This window comes from Centruroides sculpturatus, unplaced genomic scaffold, assembly GCF_000671375.1.
Source record: "Centruroides sculpturatus isolate CEXI.00-Female unplaced genomic scaffold, Cexi_2.0 scaffold666, whole genome shotgun sequence".
In the NCBI taxonomy this organism is placed as follows: domain Eukaryota; kingdom Metazoa; phylum Arthropoda; class Arachnida; order Scorpiones; family Buthidae; genus Centruroides; species Centruroides sculpturatus.
The window spans coordinates 334,708-356,236 of NW_019384928.1; the positions used below are offsets into that span (position 1 = coordinate 334,708).

Here is a 21,529-nt window from a genome sequence, read left to right on the forward strand (position 1 = left end):
TTATTTGTTTAATTATTGTACGATATAACGAATAAAATATCTAATTATTCTTAATATAATGTTTTACTATATCGCTCAGAGAATTGTTTTTCGCTCCCCAAAATATAAATTGTTACTAATCGCCCCCTCAACATGGAAAAACGCCCACATGGGGGCGAAATCGCCCCCGTTGAGAAACACTGGTTTAGAATAATGTAGCCTAGAATATATTCTATGCTACATTATTCTAAACGTTTAAATCTAAGATTTTAAGCACAGGATTTTGATTGAAAAATTTCTTTTAATTAATAAAACATTGACTTCCTGAAATCAGCAGTGATTTATATATTAATTTGAATTTTTTAAAATGATGTTTAATATTTGCTCTACAGATACTTAGAATTATAGATAGTTAATAAAGAGGTTGCAACTGAAGTTTTCATCTCTAAAACGTGAACATTGAACGTTGAGTGCCACCAACTTGTAAGCCTAGAAGTTTGACAATGGTGCTTGGAACATTGAGCATGATTTTACTGATGTTCCAAATGCCATTGTCAAACTTCTAGGTTAACAAGATGGCGACACTCAATGTTCGATGTTCACATTTTACAGATGAAACTTCGGCCACAACTTATATAGTCTAATACAGTGGTTCTCAACCGGGGGTACATGTACCCCTAGGGGTACGAGCGTAAATCGAAGGGGTACATCTAATTTTCATTATAAAATGGCGTATGTTAATCAATTTGCTGTAAATTATTAACACAAGAAACAAGAAACGACAAAAACTTGCTTTAAAATATCCCAGTGTGAACACCGATTTACCTTTTAAAACAGTCTAAACAACTTGTTTATCCACTCGATTTGCCTGTCTATTTGTGCCGAGTGAACCTGTAGTCTTGTAACATTACAGTTTAACCGAGCATTAATTTTAGAATAGAAAAAAAAATTATTCTATTCTATAATTATTGCTCGATAACATTGGGGCTTTTCGTGTTTTTACTGGACTACTAGTATTAGGAATAATGAGGCCTGGACCGTACCCCCACCATGCAATGCGTGTCACTGCACGCGAGTATTACTCGATATTTACCAAATTTAGACGTTACGCTTGTTACAAAAATTGAAAGATTCGCGTATTGTTCCGCACGTTATAAATTTGCAGCCATTCCTTTCGAGGTCAGTACACAATTATAATCTCTATTTAACAATGTGGGAACCAAATTTTGAAAAAATTGCTGAAGATTTATCGCAACAAGTATCCCATTAAATTTTGTTAGAAATTATTGTAGAATAATTTAAATTTTCTTTATCGTTAATTATAATTATTTATTTTTAGGAAATGTAATTTATGCATGTATTGAAATGACTTCTATGATTTTATATAATATACTTATCAAATAATAATAAATAAATGTATGTACCTGATTAAATTTATTATTATTTACGTAAAATAAGTACAGTCGACCCCCCTATAACATAATTGATTANAAAAAACTCTAACTAACTAACTATAACTAAAAGTGAATTACAGTCGACCCCCCCCCTATAACACTGTTGATTATTTCGTTTTATATGAATTCCATGTTGTACGAGTCACTTAGATTTTACAAATACTGTGTGCCAGGCTGTGAGCCGTTCACAGCCCGGCACACAGTATTCGTAAAATCTAAGTGACTCGTACAACATGGAATTCATATAAAACGAAATAATCAACAGTGTTATAGGGGGGGTCGACTGTAATTCACTTTTAGTTATAGTTAGTTAGTTAGAGTTTTTTATGGCGCAGTTATAAGGGCTGTATACATCTAACGCAGTAATTAAAAAATTTACATACAAAAATATAAGGGGTACTTGAGAAACAACTAATGGGCTAATGGGGTACATCAACAAAAAAGGTTGAGAACCACTGGTCTAATAGATATTTTTATTCTGTCATAAAATTAATTCTAGAATTAAAATATATTTTATTTTTAAACCTATGCTTTCAACATGCATTACAAGCTTTCTGTCTACAATTTACTAAGGGTTTTAAGTAACTATACAAGCATATTTGCATTGCTTTTACAATTTTAGACTAATCACACGCCTTTTCCATTTTTTTAATTAACACTTAGTGCTCTGAAATGCATTTCTGTGATGTTTTCACCCTCTTCCAGATTACATATTCTATTTTGAACTTACAATATTAATTTATGAATTTCACAATTTAAAATACAAATCAATATGATTTGTAAAATGTAAACTTTTAAAATATAATTAGAATTATTTTATTTTTATTGTAACATATATATTGGTTTATATGGTAGCTTATGAAATATATTAAAACATTTTTGAACTGGAATTAGGTAAATTTTAACCTAAATTTGTAGAGTATTGAGTATTTAGTACTAATGGGTTTGTCATTTATTTGAAATTTTAATAATTAATAAATTAGAATTAATTAAAATTTACTGATTATTAAGTTTTTAAAATTTTTACTATTGTATTTTTCAAGATAATTTAATGTTTATTAGTATTATAATTTTATTTTTTTAATATTATTTTATTAAAAAAAAATAGAAACAAAGTGAAACAATAAAAAATTTTGTGGATTAGCATCATTTGTATTTTTGACTCTTATTCAGTTTAACATTTAAGATACTTATTGTCTCAAATATTTTATTTTTTCTATCTCACTTAACTATATAATGAATTGCTGATGGAAGTGAAATAAAAGTAATGGAAAAAATAATGGAATACAAGTTGATAATCACCAATCCGGCAATCAGTTCTCTGGTTTAATAAATAATCTGGCACTAATTTCCACAAGAGCAATTTGAAATTTCCTTGGTCACTCCATGAGTCTGCCACTACTGTTTGATGTTGCCAACTTATACTGATTTATAGCTTATTTTACAGTTAAGATGAAGTGGTTAGCTGTTGGTTAAGTATATTCTTTCTTAACCATCAGTAATTTTGCAAAATCACTTGTCTGGCATCTACAGATCCCAGTGATAATGGATTAGTGATGATAAACTTGTATTTTAAACTGCAGTTTGCTAAATGTTGTGTTTTTACTGGACACTTTGGAGGTGTGTGTTATGTAAATATTATTATTTCCATTCTAACAGTTTTTTGTGAGACAAATGCCAATGTGAGTACTATGTCAGTGTTAACTACACAAAATTATGCAAATTTTTATTTTAATTCAAGTAATTTAAAAATTATTTAAATTTTATGAACACTAATAATGTTTAAGANAAGTACACAGAACTCGCCCAGGAAATAAGGCATCTGTGGAGGATGGATAGGGTGCTTATTGTACCTGTTATTCTCTCCTCCTGTACAGGTGTGATACCACACACACTACACAAAAGCCTGGGAACATTACAATTGAGTAGAAATACATACATCACACTACAGAAGGCCACTATATTGAATACATGCCACATTGTTAGGAAATTCCTGAATACACACACACACACTGACACACTTCTTTAATTTTAGTTTTGTTTTGGTTGGTATGCCTTGACTTTGGTCCGGCATAGTACACAGCCACCGGTGTGAACCGAGTATAACTCAAAAAACCCAACATAATAATATAATTGATAAAATTAACATAATTTGCAAGTACTTTTGTAGATACTGATAGTAATGTCAAAATTACAGCAAAAAAATAATGGAAAATATCTAAATATCTAAGGTTTTTTTAATTTGTTCTTTTATTTCTGTAATTATGAAGAAATTACTAAATCATTGGTCTGATTTTTTCAAACTAATAATTGGTTAATCATCATCAATATAATGTATGAAAATTCTTTCAGTGATTATGTAATCACTAATAATAGATCTTTTTACCAGCTTTATTTTCTTAATTACTTCAGTGCTCTTTATTGCCTTAAAATTTTATATATTGTGATTCCCCTCTGATGATTGATAAGGAGATGAGTTAATCCTATTATGAGTCTCTTCTGAATACCTATTTTGTTGTTTTGTTGGTTTATTCAGTAAACCAGAATTGTTTAACCTAAGGATAGCAAAACTTTTTAATACAAAATATTTTTGGCCTCAGTTCAGACCATTCTTAGTTTACTTATAAATCAAATGCAAAATAATGAAATTAGAATGCATTTTAAAATTTATAAAATGGATATAAAAATAGAAAACATTTTAAATTAATGATATACTTTTAGCAATCCTGTTTTATTTTCAGTTATGTAATGAAAGTATGTAATTAGAATGGTAAGAAAAGTAAATAACTAACAAAAAATTAGAAATTGAAGATTTAGTAAATATTTAAAATTTATTAATTAGCTTGTTACATAGAAGAGGAACTGAATGAATCTAATAAGTAATTTCATAAGTAATAACAATAAGTAAGTCTAAGTACAGTTTATGGTGTAAGAATTGTGCTGATTTAATAACATTCAAATGTTTATTTAAAATGTACTGTACTTTGTAGAAATCTAAGATGTAAATAATTATTTGATTCAGAACTAATATTAGTTTATCTTAAAGAACAATGGTGTTAACATCCAAGGTCATTGTAATAAACAATATATTTTTGTGAGTCAACTTTGGACATTTGGTATAAATGATCTTTCAGTTTTTTGTCCAAAAATCTAAAAACAGATTCAATATAATAAAAGCTATTCTGATTTTTAATTGGCTTCACTAAATAAGTGCCAACTTTGTCTTTATCTATGATTTTATCTTTGTCCAAATGTATAATTTGCATGAAAATCTGATGGATAAGCTATTTGATGTATTTTCTAAGCAAAGATTTTATTATAGTTGCAATTTATCTGTAATGGTTTAGTGTTTTTATGAAGAGTTGTTAGCTTAAGCAATATTTTGTTGGCCAGAAGTATTTAAATAAGAATTAATTAAGCCAAGAGGGCTTTTTTAGAAAAATTAAAAAGATCTTTCATATCTCAATTTTTACAGTATAACATACATCTAAAGAAAATTTAATGTTGATATCTATAATTCTAAAATATACATGTTCTTCTATTGCAAAAAGAATGATATCTTACAATATTTTTATTAAGATGTATTTAACAATAAAATATGTAGATTATAACTAATAAATTTGCTAAAGTAACAAAATAATAATAATAAATCCAGTTACTTTCTCTTAACTGTATTCTCTGTCATGCAAATCTAATGAATTTTAAAATAACTTCTGTGTTTTTCAAATGTCTTATTCTTTCAGAAAATAATTATTTAAATTTTTAATAGTAAAAAATTTCTTTATCTTTTGTAATCATATGGTTTTCTTATTATACAGATTGATTTCTTGATAGATTAAATTTCAATTCCGAAAAATTTCTAAATTGATCACAAATTAAATTTAATTCATAGAATTATATATAGTGACACCTCATACATTTTGTATCCTGTAGTTCAAAATTTTCCGAATGGAACTTTTTAAACCACATTTGACATGTTCAAAGTTTAGGAACATCTTCCTCTTATACAATATATATTTTTTACTATTCATACAGATTTATATCCTTTTTCAAACACATAAAGCTTAATATACCTGATATGCTTTTTATCTGGTTATTTCAACTTGATTTTATTCAAACAAAATGTGAACTAAAAGGTTTAAAAAAAGCTTCTAAACAAAGAATACAATCTCACATTAGGAATGTGTATTAAATTTCACAACTGTTATAATTAAATCACAACTATTACTGTTAAAAATAGGAGAAAATTTTATGTTCAATTCAATATAACTTTTACTTGTTAATCATGGCATTCCAGAAATATGTGGTAGCAACAAAGCTTAAGATGAAGGTTGTAATACTGATGACTGAAGTGAAAGAGAACTAATCACAAAGCAGGAAAATATGTGGGATGGAATGGCAGCCATATTTAAGATACCAAAGTCAATGGTTTGCAACCAATAAATGAGTTTTTATTTTATTATACCATATTCGCATATTTTATGTATTGTTCTCATGTTTTAATTTATTATTAGGGCATTTAATTGTGTTATTTTTACTTAAAACAGCAAATACACTTAAAGTTTATCAAACTGTTTAAGGTTTGGGAATGGATTAATTCACATTGATGGTCTTTTTTTTATAGGATTAAATAGTTTACAGAGTGGTTTGCATAAGCAACACATGAAAGATTTATTTGTAGAATTATGTTTGACTGTTCCTGTAAGACTTAGTTCTCTGTTGCCGTATTTGCCAATGCTTATGGATCCTTTAGTTTCAGCTCTGAATGGATCACAGACTCTGGTTAGCCAGGTAGGTGATAACAGTTAATATGTTAATTAATTCAGTATCACATCTAGGAGAGTGAGAGGAAATTTTAATGTAAATAATATGTAATTTTGAAATGCTAATTATAATATTGGGTTGTTTGGAAAGTAAGTTCATTTTTTTTACCACTAGATAGATTAGTGGTATTTTTCCCGCCATTTTTGTTCTAAGCCGTATTATCATTATATATTTTGACAGCTAGCATTTTATGGCTTATTTGTAAAAAATTTTGTTTGATTTCTTGCAATTGTTTATTTTTTGTGTCCCATCAAATATGGAAGATCGAAAGCAGCATATTCGGCATATTTTGCTTTTTTATTACCAAAAAAATAAAAATGCCATTCAAGCAAGAAAAAAATCGTGTGACATGTATGGTGGAGATGTGTTGACAGAATGACAGTGCCAAAACTGGTTTACAAAATTTCGTTCTCGCAATTTCAGTATTGAAGATGCACCACGTTATGGATGGCCAATTGAAGCCAATGAAAACAAAATAAAAGTACCGATTGAAGCAAACTGCAGAATAACAACACGTGAAATCACTAAGAGATTAAATTTGTCAAATTGAACTGTTTATGAGTACTTGAAACAAATTGGTTTTGTTTCAAAGCTCAATATATGAATTCCACGAGTTCTTAAAGAGAAATGCTCTATTTGGTGGGATATTAAGGAAATTTTTTTTGGAGAGACAATTTAACAATTGATTCGAAAGTGTACTGCATTCAAGTAAACAAATTGCTGTAATATCATCAAACAGAAAAAGCCAGCCAGAATTGATTAAAAAAAACAGCTGTAGTGTTTTACCACAATAATGTCAAATTTCACATAAGTTTGGTAACTCGTCAGAAACTGTTATAACTTAGATGGGACGTGCTATCACACCAACCATATTCGCCAGATCGAGCATACTCAGATTATTACTTGTTCCGGTCTGTACAATTTTTTTTAACTGTAAGACATTTACTTGAAATGACAATGTCAAAAATCACTTGGATCGGTTTTTTGTAAGCAATGATCAAAACTTTTATGAATGTGAAATCGTGCTACTACCAGAAACGATGACAACAGGTATTTGACCAAAATGGTCAACATATAATTCAATAAAAAATTTATTTATCATAAGAATATTGCATTTTTTTCCACGGAAAAAAAACGAACTTACTTTCCGAACAACAATTGGTTTATTTGTACCATATATTTTACAGTAAATAAAAAATATTTAAAATATCTTTCATAGAAACATAAATTATAGGATTACTTATTGTAAATCATAGGAATTCTTGTATAGATTCTGTAAGAACATAAACAATATACAGATATCCCTCATATAACATGGTAGTTATGTTCTGAAAGTGTGCTTTGTTATGCAAATCCATGCTATAGGAAACAAGGACTAATGCAAAACATAGGGTAATGTTTCAGAAGTTAGCAAAAGTATACTATTTTTTTCATTACTGAGAGAAATATGTTTATTAATGAAATTGATAATTTATTTCCAGTCAGTAATTAATTAACAATCACAATTAAAAGTATTGTATTATGTGTTAATATTAATTTTAGTTAAATGAGGGCATTTTCTTTCTACAAAGTATTGTCATCATCTCAGCTTTTTTGTTGATCTTGATCAGAAGTATCAGCAACATTTTCATATTTTTTTATTTTTATCATAAAAAATTTTATGGATGACAAAATAAAAATATGTTATCAATTGAAAATTTGTTTTAGTGGGTTGCATTTGTTCGGTCAAGTACTGGGCAACTTTTTTCAGAATTTGTGTTTGGATACTGAATTTTTTGAGTACCAAGATACTGCCATATTTTGTTCATCATTTTTACAAATGAAGTAATCATTCATAGGTAAGTAATACCTACAGTTAAAAGAAGTTTAATAAACTTTACTAAATATGAAGATTAATCTATAAAAAGAAAACACACTTACGGGCTAAACACACTTAAGGGCTAAAGTCTGGAAGAAATGACAAAGACACCTGGTTGATAAGAAAGTTAGTGCAATTTTTTTCTTCCTTGTCCTACAGTTTTCATTAAAGTAAACCTGAAGAAAAGCACAAAATAATTTGAAAATTTCAATATTCTAAAATCCATGGGCAAATTTCAGATGACATGAATGCTCACTTGAATAAAAAAAATTCGAATAATGAAGTTTACACTTATAACTTGTGAAATTTCCAAAACCAGAAGTCATATTGTATTGGAGATATCCCCAATTTTCAAACTGTGTTAGAGTGAAACCATGTTGTAGAAGTACCGTGTTGTACAAGGGGTATGTGAGATTAGCTGTGGGCGACAGGGTCAAGTCCGAAATGACCACTTACTCTGCAACAGATTGATAAAACCCGATCTCAGTCTTAGGATGGCTTTTTATCAAGTGGCGAGGGAGGTGAGCAAGTCGGCAGGCATCCTTAATTGACAGAAGACAGGTTTAAAACTAAACAAGCATTTATTATATAACTAACTAAGCAATACAATAGGGTGGCTACATCTAAGAATAAATGCGGATAACATAAGTACGCTTATGGCAATTATACAATCTATCCTGTCTCTAAAGGGTTTTCTCTAACAACTATTCCTATATGCATAGAGAGAGTTCGCTGGTTCAGAATAATTACCTCCAAGTACTATATGTGGTGACAACAGTTCTTTATACCAGAGTTGGGCTTGGGCTTGGTCATAGTGATTTCACATCTCCAACATCGGTAGATGTGGGAGATGTGAAATTACTATGACCCAATATAACCTCTGTGAGTGAACTCCCGAGCTTCCAGTGGTCTCCCTTTTTATATCCTTGTCGCGAGAGAGCTGACACGTCATCAACTGTTGTTGACGATGACGGTGATTGGGAAAGTTTACACTTAAGTGTAAACTTTCCCAGTTAGTTGTTATTACAATCAATGAAATCCGATCTAGTTCAAATTCTTTGGGTTTTTCTGAAGATAATTAACAGAAAATTTAGTTTTTTAAAAAGCCCGTAAAAATCCGTGAGCTCACAGATACCTGTATATTTATCTGCAATAATATATTTATAAATTTAGCTAGATAGGTATTTTACAATATGCAATATTGTTATATGGAATATTATTGGATTGTATTTAACTTCTTTGGAGATATATCTGTAAAATAATGTTTCATATTGAATAAAAAATTCTTTTATGTTTACAGTTTTGAAGATTGAGCTGAAAAGCTCAAAAATAATAGACACATCATTTGTTTTGCTTTATTTATGATATTAAGTATTCCAATAAAGCACAATGAAGTTCAGTTTTAGAGATTGAAGAAAAGTCTTAAATAATTTACAGAAAAATATATTTCTTTTTGACTATACATACATAGATGAGTCTTAGTCCATTTTTTGTCCCTTCACATACTATACGAGGCAATAACAATTCCATTGAGAAGGCGACCTTTCTTTGTATTGTAGGCTACCATTCGCCAAAAAAATGTAAAATAGTTACAAAAGTCCTCTAGTGGTAGCACTGCAAAATTAAAATTAATAATAATTACATTAAATTAAATCTGTAAATGTCATATTTGTCCTGGCAACTTTTATTTAAGACTAAAATGAATAAAAATAACTATATTTCTAAAAGTTTTGAAAAAGTTAAAATATAGAGTACATTCTCTGAGCTAAAATACTCAATTAGTATTTTACATTTTAACTTTTTAAAAATTTTTAGAAATATAGTTATTTTTATNCAGTTGTGAACAGGACACAATTGCAATGGTTAAAATGTTAAAATGGTTAAAATGTTATCCCATGTTAAAATTTTTCCTGTTGCGTGTCACTCCACATTGAATGTTTGTCGATGTTAAGCCTAACAAAAATTCCATGTTTTAGAAAAAAATAATCGTGACTATTGTATCGTCCAAAATTATTTTTTATTTTGCACAAACAAAATAAATATATTGAAAAATATAAAAACAAAAAAATATATATATTCTGAAAGCTTGTTTTAATATAAAAATTATAAAGCATAGTTACATCTAGTATCAAAAACACTCCGATGCAGAAATGAGTATATTTGGGGTCAACAGGTTAAGTCAAATGAGGTCAACATGAAAATATTCAGGAACAACACGGGACAGGTTAAGACTATTATTCTAATTTTAGGTTTATAAACTTTCTAAAATATTTTTATAATATAATTGCATCATTGAAATCAAAAATTGTTTGTATTTAAGTATATAATATAAATATGCCAAGAATGTTTTTGAAAATATACCCCGGTGATTAAAAAGTATTGTGAATGGTTTAGTAAAACACAAGATTTGTATTTATTCATCAAAATTTATTTTGTTCTCTTCAAAGCAATCCCCTTCCACTGCAATGCACTTATGCCAATATTTTTTCCAATCCTTGAAACAATTATCAAAATAGTTTTTGTGAAATCCCTTCAGGACTTGCAGCAATTTTTGTTTTATGGCATCATTCGACTGAAAACAGTGTCCATAAAGTGAAAATTTTAGTTGAGGAAACAGGAAAAAGTTACATGGTGACATAACAGGTAAATGTGGAGCTTAAAGAACCATATTTGTTGAATTTTTGGCCAAAAATTCATGAACACATAATGCACGTGTTCACCATGTTCTTGTTGCATTGTGAACAGATGCATTATTGTGGTGCAAAATTCACGAGTTTTCTTGCCACAAATTAACTCATTTTCTATGAATTTCTTTATGCAAATGATGCAAAATGCTCAAATAATATTCTATGTTGACAGTTTGGACAAACAGAAGGAATCTGTGATGCACTACATCACAACAATCAAAGAAAACAGTCAGCATGACCTTGAACACATTGTTTTTGGAAAAAAAATTCAATGTTTTCTGGACAACTTGAGAAACAATGCACCTCAAACTCAAATGATCTTTTAAAATGCTTGACAAGACCCAAATGATAGTGGAACATGTTTAGTAATGTTCCTAATTGTTAAATGACAATCATTGAGCACCAAATCTCTGACTTGGGACATTGTTTATTAGTTGAAGTGGATTAGTCTACCAGAGCCTGATTTATCTTTGATGCTTTCCTTATACCACTTGAAAACTCTTGTTTTTGATAGACCATTGTCACCAAAGGCTTTTTGCAACATTTCCAGCATTTCTGTAGCAGTAATTGTGTTGAGAAAACAAAATTTAATACATATTCTTTGCTCAATTACACTCGACATTTTGAAAAATCACAAAAGTTCTGTACACACAAAACAAGTGTTTATTTGCAAATGAAAGCAGATGATAATATACAGATCACTACTAGATGTCAATGAAAGTCTAACCAATTGATGAAAAAAATGAAGACAGCATTTTCTTGCATGTGTGAAGTTTAAATGAATCATTTTCAATACTTCTTGATCACAGTAATACTATTTGGTTAACATTTATTATCAGCATTTATTATATTATGATCATGTATACATATAATCTGAATATAAATTTTTGTACTGATAGTACATTTAAACTAGGATATCTAAATATATACCATATTTTATGGACTATAAGACGCACTCTTTTCTTCGAAAAATTGCCTCCAAAATTCAGGTGTATCTTATACTCAAAATTAATATAAAAATGTCCAATGTTTGATTTAAAATTCCCGCATCTTAAAAATGGCCATATATTTGATGCTGCAGGAAACCTGCAGCATCAAATATTCTGGCAACATTGAATTCAACTGGCAGCAGCAGTGCATTGATGCGACAAACATGAGTTGTGGGATGTTGGGATAGAATCGTCTGGACATACGATTCCTGCACTTTTTCTCTTTTCAAACGAGCAACAGTTGTCGCCATAGAAACTCTGATCACGAGACGACTGGTGATTCTGAATTCATAACCACAGATTGGCCAGCAATCATTGTGCAACCATTGTACGATCAGTGGATGTCTGATAGCACTACTAAGCATTGATTGGTGGATCAGCGTTTGCTTCAATCTGTATAAAAGGATTGAATTTAGGTGGTAAAAATGTTATTTTTTAAAAATATTGCTTAAAAATTAAGGTGCGTCTTATAGTCCGTAAAATACGGTAATTGTATATTTCGGAATAGTATTCAATAGAAATCATTGGATATTTAAAAATATTAATTCACAACTTATTTGTATTATATTATTGATGATATTTTTAATATCATTTCAGGGATTGAGGACATTGGAGTTATGTGTAGATAATTTGCAGCCTGACTTTTTATATGATCATATTCAGCCTGTTAGAGCAGAGTTGATGCAAGCATTGTGGAGAACATTACGAAACCCAGTAGATGGAATTGCACAGGTAGCATTTAGGGTTCTTGGAAAGTTTGGAGGAGGAAATAGAAAAATGATGATGGAGCCACAGAAGGTATCATAAAAATATTTAATATAGTATTAATAAAATTTTATTAAGATAAATAATTTGACATATTGAAATGATATACAGTGGTGCCTCGTATAACGTATGCCTCAAATAACGGACACTGCGAACAATGGACTTTCTGTTTGGCCGTTACGTGACTCGAGCAAAGGACTGGCTGCGAACAAGTGCTAATGATGTTTCCACTCTTTTACCGTTGCCAATAACAATCTGCTATTTTTATAATATATTAGTATTATAGAATATATTATTAGTATATTTGAAGTATAGAGCTCCTGTTGGGATTTGGCTTGCTCCCTTGTTTATTACATACAGTACATCACCTCCATGTAGGTTATTTACATTTATTCAAGTGTTATGCAAATCATAGCTTCTAAAAAAACAAAGGTGATTTCAATTTTAATAAAGCAAGAAATCATCAGGAGTGAAAGTTGACAAAAACTTTCTTGTCAAATGGGGAGAGGTTCAGGAATTTACCAACACTCATTATCTAAACAGAGCTAAGGCCAACAGGATCAATGTTACAATGATACCCTTGTCCGTCATTTCTGACAGGTGTTGAAGAATAGAGAGAAACAGACCACATTGGACATGTTTTTCAAGAAGCAAGCTGCCAAAAAACAAAGGATGGAACAAGAGGAGTTGACCACTTTGGACATGTTTTTCAAGAAGCAAGCTGCCAAAAAACAAAGGATGGAACAAGAGGAGTTGACCTTGCAAACTCCGGTAGCCTCTCCTGAATCTGACTGCGATTAAAAAACAATAAAAAGAGACCTGCTGCAATGTGTAAAAAGTCTGTATCTGTATGAATGTGTGAAGAAAGTGTTCCTCCACCCCCCCACAACATCTGACTACCCGGCATAATTGGTGACTACTCTATTTTTTTTTTTTATGGTACAGTATGGCTATTTTATGCTGCGGAACGAATTATATGTTTTAACATGTATTTCTATGGGAAAATGCGTTTCGTATAACGGACGTTTCACTTAACGGACGTGCACCTGGAATGGATTAAGTACGTTATACGAGGCACCACTGTAATAAAATTTCTAATATGTATAAAATTATTAAATATTCACCTGGATAAAAAATAAGTTTACACTATCCATGTATTTTATCAATGAATACATTGGTAAAATACTTGGATATTGAAAGAGAATGTGTGTATTGCTAACCCTGAAATTACATAATAGATTGGATTCAAAATAAGTTTTGTGTAAATAGAAATAGTGCAAACTGAGACAAACATTTATATTGGAAGATGCCCTCCTATCTTCCATATAGAGAAAATATTCTTTAAGTAAGTTCAGTTATATTCACAAGAATGTGAAGATAACTGAACAACATCTTTCATAATTCACTCTTCTCACTCAATTTCAAAAAGTTAATTTATATTCTTATATTTTATCTGTATTTGGTAACTGTTCAAATAAAATTAAAAATTATGCCAAAAAACTTGGCTTAGATATCTCTATATCATTGTTATACTACTTAAAATGAGAGAAATTCATTTGTATACCCTAAAAATTATGCCAAAAAACTTGGCTTAGATATCTCTATATCATTGTTATACTACTTAAAATGAGAGAAAGCTTTTGTATACCCTAAATTCTCATAAGTTCTAGTACAAATACAACTGTTTGCATTGATGCTATAGCTTGGACATTACAAGAAAGAATTAAACAACAGGATTACAACAGAATTAGCTAAGCTAATGGTAACAGAAAGCTATTCTCCAGATGATGATCATATTTAACAAATTGCCTCTTATCACAGGAAAACTCTAATTTTTATTAGAGAATTCTTAGAAATTCTTATACAAAATCCTTGTAACATCTACATTGGTAATATATCATTTGATATATGAAAACAATTTTTTCCTCCCTCTATAATATTTCATAATTTTAATTGTTATCATTATAATTAACTTTTTATATTCTTTCAAAACTTTATAATTTAAATTTGTTCATTCATTTACAAATATGTTCTGTTTTCCAACCTTGTTCTTCTGACTTCTAATAATCTGGAATGTTCACTAGTTTAGCATTTGAAAAGTAGCAGATTATCTGGAATTGTTCATTAATAGTCAATTCTATGAATTAGAATTTGTTTGAACATGTGATGTGATAAGACCTCAAGGTGGACATTTAATACATGTCTGGAAAATCAATTTGTGCATCAGTCATTGTGAATGTTGATTTTGTTGATAAACTTCGACTATATTACTGAACATTTGATGAGGAACACTTATTACATTAAATTATAATTTAACTTATTTTTATTTTATTGTTTATTACGTATTATGCATTAGAATTATATTTTATTTTTTAATTTCAGCTGGAATATAATGATAGTGAAAGTGTTGGACCATGCATAACTGTTTATTTTCAAGAACAGAAAAATCCTATTGCATTACCTGTTGATAAGGTTTGGCAATTAATTACAATTATTATAATTTATAAATTTACACAAATTTTATACAATTTGATATAGTTTTACAATTAAGTATATTTGGAATTGTTTTTACAGATTGTTGAAACAGCATTTAATGCTTTGAAATCAAGTACAACAGATCCATTTTATAGGAAACAATGTTGGGAAGTTATAAAAGGATTTCTTGTTGCCAATATACAACAAGATGATAACAGACATAACATGCAGCAATTATTTTCTCATCCTAGGTAATGGGGTTTTTTTTTTATCTAAATGACTAAGTGATCCATTTCATAATTTCATAAAATTAAAAAATAAAACTGTATTTTTAAATAAATACAGTTTTCTTTTTAAATTTTTTTTATTATTTAAATTTATTATTTAATTTATCTATTTATTAGATTCTGTTTACTACATTATGTTTTTAATTTATATAATAAAAATTCAGATATGCATATTACAACTTGTGTTTGAAAATGCAAATGAACAAAATAATATGGTGAGAAATTTTCAAATAATTATTGATAATTGCTCATCATATTATTTTATCCAAATGTTGTTATGTTAAAAATATTTAAAACAAAGATTTGTTTTAATTATGAATATAATTTTTACAAGTATAATAAATTTCTTGTTTACTACTATTAGAATATTGTAGCTAAATGATTTGTAATTGATAATAGATTTAGAATGAGTCTTGTAAGTCTTGAAATTTTCATATTTTAACTCAATCTGTTATTAATTGCTGTTGAATAAATTTTTAACTTTATTGAAAGTGTGGCTTAAATTTTCATAGATAATTTTTCTTCTTGTGAAAATTTTTTAAAATGAATTTTAATGTTATATACTAAATCATAACTTAAATGAAAATTTTTGTGAACACGTGTATAGATATTTTAATATTTTTTATAGTCTATTGTGAATAAATTAAGCAATAAAACTACACACATTTGAATTTAAATGGCAAGATTTGCATTAGTCAGAAATTATTGTTGATATTTTGAAAATACATAAATCATAAATCCTGTACTTTATTTTTTAAACTAGTAAATTTTTTTATATTACTTTGAAAATGTGTATCACAGTGTATAGAAGTTATTATACTTTATTTATATTTACTATATTTATAATAACTTTATATCTTATAATATTGTTATCATTAATTCATACAGTAATACCCTGACTTACACTACCCCGACTTACGCGAACCCGGAGTTACGCGATTTTCAAATCTCGTCGATTCGTCTTTTGTTTGAGCACCACGCAACCCTTGATTACTCACTCCCCCCACACTATTGTCCAGCTTACATGTTCGGATGTGTCGTGCGGAATCCACACATAGCTACAATTTATTTTGTGTTATTTATTTCTNGTGACGAGGTTTTATTCAGCTTGTGTTGCTTCTAGACAATTAAAAGAAACTGTGATCTAAAAAAATTTTTCTTGCATTAAATGATTCAAACTCAAGCTATGGAGAGTAAGAAATAGGGACATATTTACTTAAAAGCAGAGGTCCCATTTTCTTGTAAAATTTAAAGCTTGGCAATTTTTATTATTCTATGTTCTTTATTATTTATTAAAGAGAAAAAGTATCTTATCTGTACTTCTCAAAATAAATGATATTTGTAATGTATTTTATTTGTGTTTACTGTATTTTCTTAATTTTAGTAAAGTTCAATGATTATTATTATTATTTTATTTACCTATATATGTGGTTATGTGATATTAAATCACTCTGGCCCGCTGCTGCTGTCATAATTAGTAATGTGGCTATTCTCTTGAAAAGTTTGGAGATTTCTGCTGTATAATTATGGTATTTATTTTTGAAACCTTCCTGTGACTGAATTGTTTGACTTGAAAAGCACTTGAATGATATTTAATATCTATATATTTTAAAATTTTGGCTCCATTAAAACATTTTACTGTTTATTTAAGATTTAAAAATTATTTCCCATGAAAAAATATAATTCTACATATTTCAGATTATAACTTCAAAATAATTTGACAAAACTGGAGGAGTAACCAAATGAAAGAAGCAGTACACTTTGTATAACTCCAGTTAACTCTAGTATAACTTATAAAGTCAAATTTCAAATAGTTTTTTTAATAGATGAGAGAGAACTTGTATATTTAACTTCAATGAATATGATTTTTTAACCATAAATAAAAATTAAATTGCTTAAATTAAAGGTAAATGGTTGCCCACTATAAAAGCTACAACTATAATTAATAGCTTATAAGAATTATTAGTTATAGTTGTTATAATTTATATATACAGTAGAATCTTATTTAGATGGATTGCAGAACAATGGATTTCTCAGAATAATGTATTTTTCTAGTGTCATCTACACTTTACATTTTTTAATTATTTAGTTAATATTTGGGTGTTTCTGGGAATTTGTGGAGGTCAATGATGCACTTTTTACATCTGGGATATGTACAATTGAAGAATTGTATGAAGAAAGTCAGCAGTCTGATATGATTGAGGAAGAGCCACCTAGTGGACATTTTGACTCTGTTCAATTGTAGTGTCAAAATTTAGTGAGGCCATAGTCTTTCCAAGTCATGAAGACCTTCCTGAAGAGTTTCAGCATAAATGAATAGGTTGTACTGTACATGACATTGCTAATATCAAGCAGTTGTTGTATTCAATAAGCAGAAGAGTGGCATCACAACAAACCAAGGTGGATCAGTTTTTTAACAAATCATGAAATCAAGTAAAGTGCTAATGAACATACATAATTTGTCTCTCTTTCTGCCTACAGTATATACAGTTTCCCTTAACTTTGTTGTAAACACATCATTTAACTTATATGTTTCTATAGAATAAAGAACAGATCTCAAGACACTGAATAATTTCAAACACTGGTATTTCTTATTTCTTCTTCTTGGTGCCATATCAGATTCCTGACGTCGGTGACACCTGGCGTGGGTTAGTAAGTAGTTAGTAACGCGCCAAGGTGTTACTAGGGAAAGTTACTACCCAGAGTGGTTTCCCGTTGCCTGCTCTGGGGCACGATGTTACGCGAGGGGAAAGAATGCCTTCCGGGAGGACTTTTATGGGGAACTGGCCTCCTATTTAGTCATTATCGGCAAGGAGAAAACCTGGAAAACTCCAAGCAGCCAGCCTGTCCGATCGCGGCGCAAACCCACGACCAAACTCCCAGTGTTCAGGGTACTAAGACCACTCAGCCACTGGTGGGCATTTCTTATTTATAGGGGATTAAAATAACAAAAATATTTTTCGAATAACATATTTTCCTGGGTGTGCAGAATATCTGATGTTCTCAATATAACAGATTCTCAGAACAACAGATGATTTTTGGTGGCCTGAGTGATCCATTAAAACATGATTTTACTTTATATTTATGCACATAAACGTATATCTATAATTCTATAATACCCATTATTCAAATTTTTAGTTTCTAAATTTGATAATTCATTTTAATCTTTTTGACATTGATTGGTGATTATCATCATGAAAACTATTATAAATGTATCATTTTTTGTATATACTGTATATTATCATTGAATTTGTGATTGATAATTTTTCTTGTTTTATGATATAAAAATGTTTTATATATAAAATAATGCATAAATAAAATTTAAAATGAGACATTTTATAGTAAATAATAATTGCATTTATAGTTCTGTTAAGAAAACTATTTTTATATACTGCATATCAAAATCAGGTTTGGTTTAAACAAAATTTTCAAGGCATGACTTAAGATAGCTTTCAAATGGCAAATATAAAATAAGTAAATGTTTGCTAGATAATGTAAGTTATAATGACGTTTTGCATTTTTAAATTATTGATTAATTTACATTGATACACATACATTATATTTACATTAATTATATCAATTAATTTATATTATTAATTATAGTGAAAGAAGATAAAAAATGAATTCAGATGCTGACTGAAATGGGCTTATAATAGAATTATAATTTAATATTTTTTTTAAATCAATTTTCTGAAAAATTGTTGTTTGGTTAAATAATTTTATTAGAAATTAAAATAAAGAATCATAATATTTTAAAAAATACTCAAAGTTTGTAGTTAAATATGTAAATAAATCTGTTTAATTTCATAAACATTTGTTTATGTTCTAACTAACATTGTTAAAGTTTGTGACATTTTAAAATTTCAGATGTATTTCATTGAAATTCTTATTCGAACGGATGACATTAAAATGGGTATTTGCTCATCAGTACTTATTTTTGAGAGCTTTATTATTTGTCATGATGGATTTAACAGGAGAAGTATCGAGTGGTGCAGTAGATATGGCAAAGTGAGTAATATTTTATTTTCATATTTCAGTTGTTTAGAAATTTGTAAAATGAAGCTATTAATCTGTCAGTACCAATGTATTTATTTTTAAACAATTATTATGTATTTATTTTATAAATTTCTAATACATATTACATGTTGCATGCTTCATTCTCATGTTTTTATTTTCAGCTAAAAATGATACTTTGTGTGGTAAAGATGATTACTAGTCTAGAGAATTAAACCTCCATTTTTACATAATATTGTTTTTATATATACAGTAGAGCGTCGTTTATCCGAATCAATTGGGGACTGAAGTTGTTCGGATAACTTATTTTTCAGATAACTGATTATGTACAAAAAAATATATTAACCTATCCCATGTTGAAATTTTTCTCTGTTGCGTGTCACTTCGCGTTGAATTTTCGTCGATGTTAAGCCTAACGTAAACTTTTTAAAATAATAATCGTGGCTATTGTATCGTTAAAAATTATTTCTTTATTTTTTACAAACAAAATAAATATATTGAAAAATATAAAAACAAAAAGAAATTATACTTTAGAAGTTAATCTAGTATCAAAAACATTCGATTCAGCATGACACAGTCCTCAGAAAAACACCACACAAAAGTGCTAGTGCTGCCAGCTAAAACACACACATCAACAAAAAAAATATTGGGGTAGCCCAAGATATAGCCAAAGATTGCAGCACCACAGCACTAGCAAAAATTTAAATTTGCCAACTGGAATTCTTTCAGATAACTGACGTTTCGGATAAACGACGCTCTACTGTAATAATTTGCAATTTCATTAACCTTGGTGAATTTCTAATTTTGTAACATTTTCAATAACAAAATTTCATTTTCTTCTAAATAAAGAAATAAAACAATATTATAATTTAATGTAACATTTCAATTACACATTTCAAACTTTCTTCAAGAAATCAAAAAGTTTTAATTGAAATATTTGTGAGAATAGTAATCCATTATCAGTAATATACATTCATAAGATTCTAATTCTGAACAACATTATTCTATTATTACAACCAAACATTCTAAACTTCAAATTTTGAATATTCCATTAGTATAATGACATACTTGACTTTAAATATATTATATTTATAATCTAATCTAGTTCTATTTACTATTGATTGTCTATAAATTTCAATTCTACTATATTATGTATAATTTATATTTAAGTAATGAAGATATTTCTGTAAAATTATTAAAAGATTGTGTTTTTATGGTAACATATATGTATTGCAAGTTATTTAATACTTTGAAGTTTTAATTTTGATAAGTAAAATTTTAATATTGCATACGATTATTTTAGCATTTTATTAGTATTAAATTTTTACAAATATTAGTTAAGTATACATGATATTTAATCTTTGCTAGAATAATTTAGATTTTATTTATGTATTGAATTAGATCTAATCTTGAAAAAATGCTTACACTTTGTGGGACACCTATTATTCCTGATGGAACAAATAAAGAACTTATTGATGCACAAACAAAATCACTTCATGAAGTTATTCAAGAATTGGTTCGTCAAGTAACATCTCCTAATACATGTGTACGAGAACAAGTATGTATAAGCACGAAATTAATTGGAGTTTATAAATATGTGTTTAAACAAATTATAAAATTATTTTGCTATACAGATTTTTTTATAAATGTCATTTACATCACCAATAATAATAAAAATTCAGAAAATTATTTAATTTTTATTAAATGAAATAAATGAAAATATCTAATAAAGTTTTAAAAATCTATAAGTTAATTACATTGATTATATATTATAAATTAAAAAACAGTTAAAATATTCAATAAGTGAATGAAAATGAAGAATAACTAAGAATCATATCTCAGTTAGTTTCAATTTTTTCTAAACTACAAATTTATCTCTCATTTTCTTATAATAGCATATTTCAAAAAAGCTAAAACATCTAATATATTTTATTCATAAACTATCTTTGAGAATATCTAATAAATCATGTTAAAAATGGTTACAGCTATTTGAATTTATTAAAGGTAAACAAAACATTAATAAAAAATATCTGTTTTATTGGAGCTCACATACATTAATTAATGTTACTTAATGTAAATGAACTTTAATAAAGCAGAATTTTGTTATTAATTTAAGAAATTGAAGTTTATTATTTATAAAACATATTTATGTTTTTAGTTTGATATATAAAATTTTGTTTCAGTTAGATAATTTATT

General features: G+C 28.2%; 1 protein-coding gene across 1 annotated transcript in view; it reads left to right on the forward strand.

The window, feature by feature from the left end:
- LOC111631936 (transformation/transcription domain-associated protein-like) overlaps positions 1–21,529 on the forward strand; it is a 169,908-nt gene that overhangs the window by 56,550 nt on the left and 91,829 nt on the right. Inside the window, exons 21-28 of the mRNA XM_023376276.1 lie at positions 4,175–4,187; positions 6,058–6,224; positions 12,389–12,589; positions 14,939–15,028; positions 15,131–15,283; positions 15,483–15,533; positions 19,181–19,326; positions 20,734–20,890. Coding sequence (XP_023232044.1) covers positions 4,175–4,187; positions 6,058–6,224; positions 12,389–12,589; positions 14,939–15,028; positions 15,131–15,283; positions 15,483–15,533; positions 19,181–19,326; positions 20,734–20,890 — 978 coding nt within the window. The remainder of the gene's footprint in view (positions 1–4,174; positions 4,188–6,057; positions 6,225–12,388; positions 12,590–14,938; positions 15,029–15,130; positions 15,284–15,482; positions 15,534–19,180; positions 19,327–20,733; positions 20,891–21,529) is intronic.